Source organism: Prionailurus bengalensis, chromosome C2, assembly GCF_016509475.1.
Source record: "Prionailurus bengalensis isolate Pbe53 chromosome C2, Fcat_Pben_1.1_paternal_pri, whole genome shotgun sequence".
Classification (NCBI taxonomy): domain Eukaryota; kingdom Metazoa; phylum Chordata; class Mammalia; order Carnivora; family Felidae; genus Prionailurus; species Prionailurus bengalensis.
In genome coordinates, this window is record NC_057350.1 from 94064526 (window position 1) to 94075027 (window position 10502).

Below are 10502 nucleotides of genomic sequence, written 5' to 3' on the forward strand. Positions count from 1 at the left end.
GAACAGTGTCACCTGACCCAAGAGCATCCTCATACTTTCCACCTACGTATAAACTGCAAACCAATTTATTTTCCCGTTTTTAATTTAAATTTTAGTTAGTTAACATACAGTGAAATATTGGTTTCAGGACTAGAATTTAGTAATCATCACGTATTTACCACACCCAGTGCTCATCACAAGTGCCCTCCTTAGTACCCATCACCCATCTAGTCCATCTCCCACCCACCTCCCTCCAACAACCACAGTTTGTTCTCTATCATTAAGAGTCTCTTGTGGTTTGATACAAACCAATTTAAAGTAAAAGATTATTGGAGTAAATATGCAAGTACCTTTCAGCATGCCTATATTTAAAGTGATTATGAATGGTTATATGTGGGAAACCGTATTATTTTTATCTGTAAAAATGTTGCATTTTATCCTGAAATCCAGCAGAAAGTTGTAAGTTTTGATATGCTGAAAAAATATAAAATCATTAACTGAAAAGAAATATTTTAGTGCCAGTGCATAATCTTGTGCAGTTATGAGATGAAAAGGAAATGAGTGTGCTGTGAACTACCTTCTGCTATTAAGCTAATCCATAATAGGGGCCCTTTGTATACAACATACAATTTTGATACATCTAGAGAAGAAAATACTGGCTTTTTAGATATGATAATTTTATAAATGGGACATAGGGGAGGCTCGAGAATCCCAGTATCTATGGGTGTTTATATTAACCACTTCAGTACTTTTCAGTATATATAAAACCACAACAATAGAGGTTGTTGGTTCCCTCTCATTTCCGTAGGGCTTCTCCATGTGGTACAGGCAAGTTGCACTGTGTTCTCCTTCCATGGAGCACATTTCTGTAGAATGAATCCAGGCCAAACTAAACATCATAGAATCAGTCCTTTAATGTTGGAATGGATTTAAAAAATTTATTGAATTCAACCCCTAGTTCACACATGACTCACAAATACTTCATGCTCTCCAAAAGAGTCATCTAATGTGTGATTTCCAGTCTCTGTGATGGGGGTTGCCATACCTCACCCTCAAGTCCCTTTCATTTTTAGACAGTTGTGAAAAAAACAGTAATATCTACTATTTACATGCTATAATTTTTCACCCATTTGAAGACTCATTTAGTTATTCATTGATTCAGCAAATATTTACTGAGAATCTACTATGTCACCAGTCACTATACAATGTACTGCTATTATAATCTTCATGGGTAGCTTAGCCATTTATGAAGAGCTTTTCACAAACATCAAACCATTTAATCTTCACAAAAACCCTGTCAAGTGGACTATTATTATCATTATAAAGTCGTTATTTTTAAATTTTTTAGTGTTTATTTTTGAGAGAGACAGAGTGCAAGCAGGGGAGGGGCAGAGAGAGAGGGAGAGACAGAATCCAAAGCAGGCTCCAGGCTCTGAACTGTCAGCACAGAGCTTGAAGTGAACAGTCACACAACTCATGAACTGTGAGATAATGACCTGAGCCAGTCAGACACTTAACCGACTGAGCCACCCAGGCACCCCATAAATTTATTATTTATACTAGAGGTGAGAAAATGTAAGTTCTCACAGTTCTAGAGGCTGGAAATTCTAAGATCAAAGTGTCATGGGGTTGGTTCCTTCGGAGAGCCGTGAGGAAGAATCAGTTCCATGCTTCTCTAGCTTCTGGTGGTTTGCTGGTAATTTTTAGTGTACCTTGCCTTATAGAATTATCACCCCAGTCTCTCTTAACTTAGTCTCTGACTTAACTTAGTCACATGACCAGTGGAAGACTCGAGAATCAAACTTACCATCTAATTCCAGATAGCACTCTTTCCACTGTATGAGCTAACACAAACAAATCTGTTACTCTTTGCACATAACAACCTTGATATACTTGGACACCACAGACTCCTGTTATGATTCCCTTCTTCATATTAGAGACCTCTAGATCCTTCAACTTTTCTTCATACAGTTTGGAGTAAGCCCCTTGACATACCCACAACCACACATGATAGCCCAGATATGATATGACCTGAGAAGAGAAGGGATAAAAGCATTTGTCTCCTTTGAAACAGACACATTTTACTTGAAAGGGAATTTTTTCATATTTTTATTGAGATATAATTAACATATAGCATTATATTAGTTTCAGATGTACAACATAATGATATTCATATATATTGTGAAATGATCACCACAGTAAGTATAGTTAACATCCATTACCAAGCATAGTTACAAGTTTTGTTCTTGTTATGAGAAGTTCTAAGATCCAATCTCTTATCAACTTTCAAATATACAGTACAATACTGTTAGCTATAGTCACCATGCTGTACATTACATCCCCATGACTTATTTTTTTATAACCAGAAGTTTGTACCTTTTGACAACCTTCATCTATTTTGCTGACCTCCCACCCCCAAACTTCTTTATTATTTTTTAAGTTTATTTATTTGAGAGAGACAGAGACCACATGAGAGAGACAGAGACAGCAGGGGAGGGGCAGAGATACAGGGAAAAAGAGAGAATCCCAAGCAAGCTCTGCACTGTCAAAGCAGAGCCCAACATGGGGCTCGAACTCATGAAACAGCGAGATCATGACCTGAACCCAAACCGAGAGTCCGACGCTTAACCGACTGAGCCACCCAGGTGCCCCCCATCGACCCCCAACTTCTGACAACCACCAGTCTGTTCTCTGTATCTATGAGCTCAGTTGTCTTTCTCTGACTTATTTCATTTAACATAATGACTTCAAGTTCCATTCATCTTTTTGCAAATGACAAGATTTCTTTTTTATGGATGAATAATATTCTTCTGTGTGTGTGAATGTGTGTGTGTTTGTGTGTGTGTGTGTGTGTGTGTGTGTGTGTGTGTGTAAGACATTTTCTTTTTTCATTCATCCCATCAGTGAACACTTAGGTTGCTTCCATGAGACAGACACATTGTTGTCTATAATCAGATTAGTATTTAGGGAGGCCACCAGAAAATACTGTTTATTGACAATGAGCTAATATGAGCTATCAGAAACTTATCTTTCCTTTCCCTTTTCTGCCCCTTCCTAATTCTGACTTTTATGTCACTGAATTTTGAGACCTAATCACAAGACTTTAATATATGGCACCTACAATTAGCACAGTTACTGACGCAGCATCCCTCACAGAGTAGAGGCCAAAAACATAGTGTCTATTAAAGTTGTTTATATTTTTATTTTATTTCACTTTTGTATTTTTTTCATTTAGTTACATTTTTTCTATGTACCAAGCATACACTTCCAGATTCAAGTATTAATACTACTGTTAAATAATAGTAATTCAGACCTATGCAAATAATTCACATAAATTATTTAATTTAACCCTACTAAGATCCTATGAAACAACTGATAGAAAAGGAAACTTAGGTTTTAAGAATTTAGATAAAATGGCACAAATTCACACATGAAAATGCTGGAGCTGGAATTCCAAACAAGATATATCTGACTTCAATCTAATACCGTATCTCTGCAATAATCACCTTTTTACTCTGAATAACTGAAAGTATCATTCTTGTTTTCTTAGCACTTTATAACTACTAGAATGCTTTTCACATGGTGGACTGAGGAATAGAGGTTGTTGGTTTTTCTTTTAATTTGGAGTTGTGTTTCATTCTGGCTTTTAGCCTAGTACTAGATTATTATTATAGATCTATTTTTTTTGTTAATTTCTGATTATGTGAACTGTTTTTCCTATTTCTTATATTTGTCACCAGTCAAACTCATTTCTTTTCCCTAAAACTGTTCATCTAATTATATTTCATATCTCATTAAAATACCATTATCTCAAGTTAGAAACTGTGCAGTCATTCCTAATTTTGCCTGCCTCTTGTCCCAACACAGAATTTTTCATCAAGTCTATAGAGTTTACTTCCTAAATGTTCCTTAAGTTCTTTCTTCAGGCCCTCATAGTATTCTCCATATCCTATTACACTGGTCCCTTAATTAATTCACCTTCCTTTAGTTTCCCTGGCTGCATTCACTCCCTGCAGTGTTACCAGATTTACTTTCTAACCACATGGCTAAATATTTTTCAACTTTTTACAAGCTGACTCCAATCAGTATTTCCTGCTATCTGTATCTCTACTCCCAGTTCCCGGGTGCCCACATCTATGCTGTAAGAAACTTATCATTGTCAAATAGCCCATGTACTTTCACAACCTTGTTCTTATGGATGCCCTTTCCTCAGTTTGAAACATACTTCTTGTCCTGGCAAAGAGCCAGCTCCTATATCCACCAATGCACATCCATATCCCTTCAAATAGAATTCATTGCTCTAAAAAAAAAAAAAAAAAAAAAAAAAAAGAATTCACTGTTCTGACATTTTTGCTAATAGAACTTTTTGTACATAATTCTTACATAAACAGTTATGCTCTATTGCAATCATTTCTTCATTAATCCTCTCCTCCATGAATATGAGTTCCTCATAAGCAACTATCTTGATATTTTTGCTTATCACCCTGTTATAGTGCCAAGTGTATAGTAAATGTTCAATAAATATTTGCATGAAAGAACAAATGTGCTCCCTTTGAAATCTGAGCTGACTAAAAATTTTCTTGTAATTTAAATTGGTCTGTTTGGCTACCTCCACATTTCTCTCTCATTGGTATTATTTGCTTTTATACTGTTAGAATTTTAATTTTAAGATCTCCTATACTTCTCAAGCTGTCTTCTCGCTTAGAGTTGCACTGGCATCTTCATTCTGAACTTCTTGAATCTACACTAAATCATGGCTGACAGATTTTTGCGTATAAGATTTAAAGGTCCTCAGAAACTAGTTGATAATAATTTCCTTTGATGTGAATTATGACTGATAGCCATGTGCTAGGTGAGAATCTGCCCTCTCACTGACACCTTGAGTCCCTGTGATCATCGGACATCCCAAAATTCTTTGCATGCTCATTTGGTCTGATGTCCATATCCCTGTAAAGCCAAGTCAGCATTGGCATATAGATATATAAGAAAATGTTATCCGCCCATTTTGCAAATGGGAAAATTAGACCCAGAATGACCAAGTAGACTATCTGATATAGTTAAGCAAGGAGATTCTGTACCTAAAAGGAAGTCTAATAAGGCCTTTGCTCCAAAAACTGGCTCATTTCCTTCCTTACATGCTTACATATTTCTTTGTGTTTTATTTCCCTAAGGGCTTTATAGAAATTTCTATCATTTGCAATCTGTTCTTCTTAGTTATATGAATCTATTTTCTCTTCAACCAGCATTTTTCTTTCCTTGACGTAAAAAAGAAAATAAAGAACCAGCTTCACTAAAAACATGTTGCAGCTCTCCTACACTTCAGAAAGTATAGAAGCTAAAATTGACTTACTTTACTGCATAGTGTGTCATTCATCTAATGGTATAATCTAAGAGAATAACCTGTGATTTGAAAAATGTGAGGACTCACATAAGACTGAACTAACCTAGATCTGATGTGAGTACAAGTCATGGAATTTTTTGGCTTGGAGTGTCCTTGGAAATTATCCAGGCCAACCTTTTCTTCACCAAAGGTTAGTTAAACTGAAGCTCAGAAAGACCAAGTGACTTTTCGAGAGTCACATATTAGGGTTATAAAGCCACAAGGATTACAAGCCATGAGCAGAATTCAACACTAACTCTCTTTATCCAGTGCCCTTTCTACCTCATTCTGTTTCAAGTATGGAGACCACACCTTGTAATCATCTTGCCTGGAGACTCTCAAGGTAATTTGTAAGAGATAATAAAGCCTTCTGATATGCTCCATACCAGGCAACACTTTGAATATGGAAAAACAAATCAGTTTCTGAATGTCTTCTCTATTATCAGAAAAGAAGATTATTGAGGGTCCACCATATTCTAAATGATAGGAATAGTGGACAATGTGGGCTTAGTCTGCCTTATAATCCTTAAAACCCAGATAGGAAGACAGATACTAAATAAATCATTATAATCAAGTAAGATATATATGCATGTGTGTGTGTGTGTGTGTGTGTGTGTGTGTGTGTACACATATAATTTGCAAAGAGATTAATGCGCTGCAATGGGAATATGTTACTGAGAAACCCAACCTGGTCTGGATTATCCAGGAAAATGTTCCTGACACACTGATGTTGAACCTGAAATCCAGAGGAAACTTAAGGATTTTCCAATGGGAGTAATCCATCACATGGTATAACATTAGGAAGTTTAAGGGAACAGAGTACACTGCACTGCTGTGTTCAAATAACTGAAAGATGTACTACACAACTGGGGCAAATGGAGTGATAGAAGACATAATTAGAGATGCAAGTGAAACCAGATCACTCAGAAGTGTGTAGGCCACATTAAGGGCTTGGGAATCCATTTAGGTTTTTCCAGCAAGGGAAAAACATAACCAGATTTACATTTTTAAAAGATCATTTTGGTATCATTAGGAGAATGAGTTGAAAGGATAACATGTAGACAGACCAGGTAGGAGGTAAACACATAGGCATGTTAGACATGCACATGGTATATACTCTAGACCTCCAGTTTAATTTAACAGTACTCTGTTTCAATCAGACATTTTATGTTTCTTCTTTGTCCTTTCTAATGAAAGGCAACCCAGTTAGTCAACCCTGCTTTTAATAAATACACTTTAAAAAGCAAAAAAGACAATAGCCACCTAATGGATATTTTAAAACAATTATGTTTCTGTATCAATGAAGAAAGTTTGTGCGTTAGGATTGTAATTTTAAATTGCATTTGGGTTAACTGCAAACATTCTAATTGTAGAGAGCTTTGATTTAAATGACACATTTTCAGTGCAAAAACATGAGTGAGTCATCAACTCAACTATCGAAGTAATGGTAAAGTGCCATCCATTACATTTGTTTTGATTGTGCTCTGTGTTAATTTTGTATTTATGATTTTGGTGTAAGTTGCATAATATAAATGTATGAAATACATAGAATAATTCACTGACTTCATGACAGTCCAAAAATATTCTGTCAAATGATTTAGATGATTGATGCAACGATCAGATGTCATAAACAACAACGTGCTTTTGGAGAAATTTGCCTGAAGTAATTTTAAGTTTTCAAAAAGAATTGTTTTCATAAAAGTAAATTATATTATTTTTCTAAGGAAACCAATGGACAATTTACATCACCTAGTGTAACATAAGTCCTAAGCATAACATATAAATGAATGCTACCATTTATTATTCTTTTTGACAATTTGAATTATCTTTTTGATATCACCCTAAATGATAAATCAAGTGACTTAAAAGTAAAACTCAAAATTGGAAAACTAGAGTTTAAGTCCTTTTATCTTAAGGAGATGATATGCGCATGTATCTTGAGTAGTAAGTGTTCTAGCTTTGAGCTAACTTTATGACAATGGGCTCTTCAGTGAGTGATTTTAGGCTAATACGCTATGCAGGTGCTGGGAGTCAAGGTTAAGTATGAATTATTACATCTACAGACTTTCATGAGAGCCCAATGCAGCATATATGTAAACTGTTTTATTCTATAGGTCTTTAGCAGAATAAAATAGTGACAAATAGTGTAACATATTCAACCGTCACTGAATAATTACAAGTTTTCTTTGGAGAAAGACTTATGGTTTAGAATTATTGTTTTGTATATCATTACTTTATCTTATTCCCTGGGGTGTGGCATTTTTTAAGAAAATGTATTTTCTCAAAATTTTGTTTTGATTTAAAAGAAATAGTTCTTGCTAAGACAATGTGTAATATTCATTTTTCTCCCAAGTTGGCCAGAGGCACATAAATGCTAGAATCTCTGGCTTTGAGGGGTGTGGATTTGTTTTTCCATTCTTCCTTTTGCTAACGGTAGAGTTTTTCACCATTTATTTCTTTTTGAAATCCCTGATTTTTCTGACCATTAAAGATAATGGGTGATGATATTCCCCATTTCTATACCCAGTACATAGGACTGAGTGGTACAGCAAACTCCTGCATGTCTGCTTCATGTTCCTAAAACAGGGGAATCTGAAATGGAAACAGAAGGAGGCTTTTACGTTCAATCATGTCCATCTCCGCCGATTCTGTTCCAACATGGATGTGTATGTGCCATTTAATTTTAAATACCTCACCATTTTCCTAACTGCACAAAACCTGGGAAAAAACAACAAATCTCATTCTCTGTGCTTATTTCTTCTAGGTTGGACGAATTGAAGACTTCCTATACCAATTAGAGGATAGCTTCTTAAAAACTAAAAAACTGAGAACCGCTAGAAGGCAAAAAACAAAACTGAAGCGGCTTCAAACTGTGCAGCAAAGCTAGTCACTGGGGAGCAGGTGCTACTAACCATCAAGATGTCCCAGAGAAAGGGGCAATGGCCTCCAACCAACCTCACTGTGACAATCCAGTAACAAAGGCCTATCACCAAAGAAGTGAGGTTGGACTCCCCTTGGCTCTTCTTTACAAAGGTGTTCTATACTTCATTAATCTTGACTGGCAGCAGTAAATGTTCTCAACAAGTTTGACTTGACTCTTGTTCAAATTCGACTTATGTAAACAGCTTATAAAATAACCATTGCTGCCTCTTTCACCTGCTTTGTTCTTTCAAAATCTACTAAGGTTTACTAGTTCTACCCAAGTATGTTTGTAGTATTCGTTCATAGTCATGTGTATGATCAAGAATTATTCACATACCTTATATAGATACGGACAAACAATATGCATGCAAATTTACAAATTATAAAACTGATAATATACTTTCTCAATCCTTATGGAGATAAGTCAGATGTGGTATGGCTGATATTATCAGTTGAATTATCTCATTAAAATCTCTGTTCTCTCCTCTGGATTCTTTACATTCTCTCCCCTTAAATGTGTGACTCATGACTCAAATGTGTGACAAACACATATATGTGACAAGGTACTGAGTCAATAGCCATCACTTAAGACCTCTGCTGACACCAAAAAGGGGGTTTAAAGACAGGATAGTAAGAAAGAACTCAGATACAGAGTAAAATAAAAAGGAAAACTTTTTTTTTTTTAAATAATGGGAAAAACTGACTAGGATCGTAGAGTACATTGATAATAAACAACATGAAAAGGGAAAAAGAATAACAACATACCTAGAGCTGAATTTTTCATTATACAATGAGATTGTAAAAGCATCAATTAATAACTTAATCTCAAGTGCATGTTAGATTTGTGTAGTCGTAGTTATGCAAGGTATAAATATTTTTAAATTTTGAAGGAAAATGGGACTTTGGTTTTCCTGTGGACTATCTTACCTTCTTTTCTTTTCTACCCCACCCCAAAGAAGTCCATCACTGCTACCACCTTCCCTCAAGATTGTAGGCAGTTAAAGACAGTTTAAGAAACTCCTTTTTGTTTTTAAACTCACACTGGCATGGCATCTCAGTTCTATTCTCATAAATAAATGCTGGAAAATAATTACTTTCTCTGGGAAGTTGAGTCTAGCCAAATGTGGGAGTCTAAGGTAAATAGCTTAGCCTCCCATCCTACCACCTCTACTGTTCTGTTATCACTTCTCTCCATCGTGAGAATTTCCCGTTATTTAAAGAAAGAAAGAAAGAAAGAAAGAAAGAAAGAAAGAAAGAAAGAAAGAAAGAAAGATCCTCACAATATCTCTGGGAAACGAAGCTTCTTAGCTTTGAATTTTAACTTTAGTGTTAAAATTTTATTTTCCAAAAGGATTTCTACATCCTGAAACTGTTTGTTTGTTTGCTTGTTTTTCATTGAGATAGAGTCTTAGTACTGCCTGTTTGTTTACTCAACTGTCTTCTGAAAAGCGTATTGGCATTCAATAGCTAATCAATTGCTTTTTCTGTTTTCTGAAAATTAGAGTTCTCTCATTCCACAGTGCCTGAAGATTATATTTGAATATAATATAATTTCAATTACAAGATTATGGCTTCACTGTTTGACCATTTTCCCCAATCCAATACTAAATGTCCATTGGCTATTTTGGCTGGTGCTTGGTTAAGGGAAAGAAGAGACATCTACTCAGTCTTAGGAAGGATGATATATAATGGAAATCCAAAACTTCCAAAAGAAACTTCTTTTCAGAAAAAAAATTATTAATCTATATTAACAGCTTTTCAGTAAGGTATCAAGGTATCAATTCTTTAGAATTCTTAATAGGTTCAACAACATTGCCCATAGGAATGAATTTTGTTCATGGTTTCCACATTAGTGTCAAGAGCCTTGAATAGCAACAATGCAGCATAATTTACCTCACCTGGCTTCCCATCCCTTCTTTGTTTTTAAGTTTTCTGCAAAAGAAGGATTTATAAAGCAATATGGTATTAGTAAAAAAAAAAATTATTAGAGAAAGCACATTTTACAAAGTACTTTCAAAATGCTTATTTTATTTCAACTTCACAAGAATTTCATGTATGCATCTTCTCTATCTTACACTTGAGGAAACCAAGACCCAAAGAGATTAATGTTTTGTTTTTTTTTTTTTACAGTTATTTATTTTTGAGAAACAGAGTGAGACAAAGTGTGAGCGGGGGAGGGGCAGAGAGAGAAAGGGACACAGAATCTGAAGCAGGCTCCGGG

The 10502-nt window shown here is 35.3% G+C and overlaps 1 protein-coding gene across 1 annotated transcript in view; it reads left to right on the forward strand.

Annotated features, from left to right (window-relative positions):
- SPATA16 (spermatogenesis associated 16) overlaps nucleotides 1–8512 on the forward strand; it is a 252495-nt gene extending 243983 nt beyond the window's left edge. The window contains exon 12 of the mRNA XM_043593302.1: nucleotides 8124–8512. Within this exon, the coding sequence (XP_043449237.1) occupies nucleotides 8124–8246 (123 nt within the window). The 3' untranslated portion in view covers nucleotides 8247–8512. The remainder of the gene's footprint in view (nucleotides 1–8123) is intronic.
- The last annotated feature ends 1990 nt before the right edge of the window (nucleotides 8513–10502 follow it).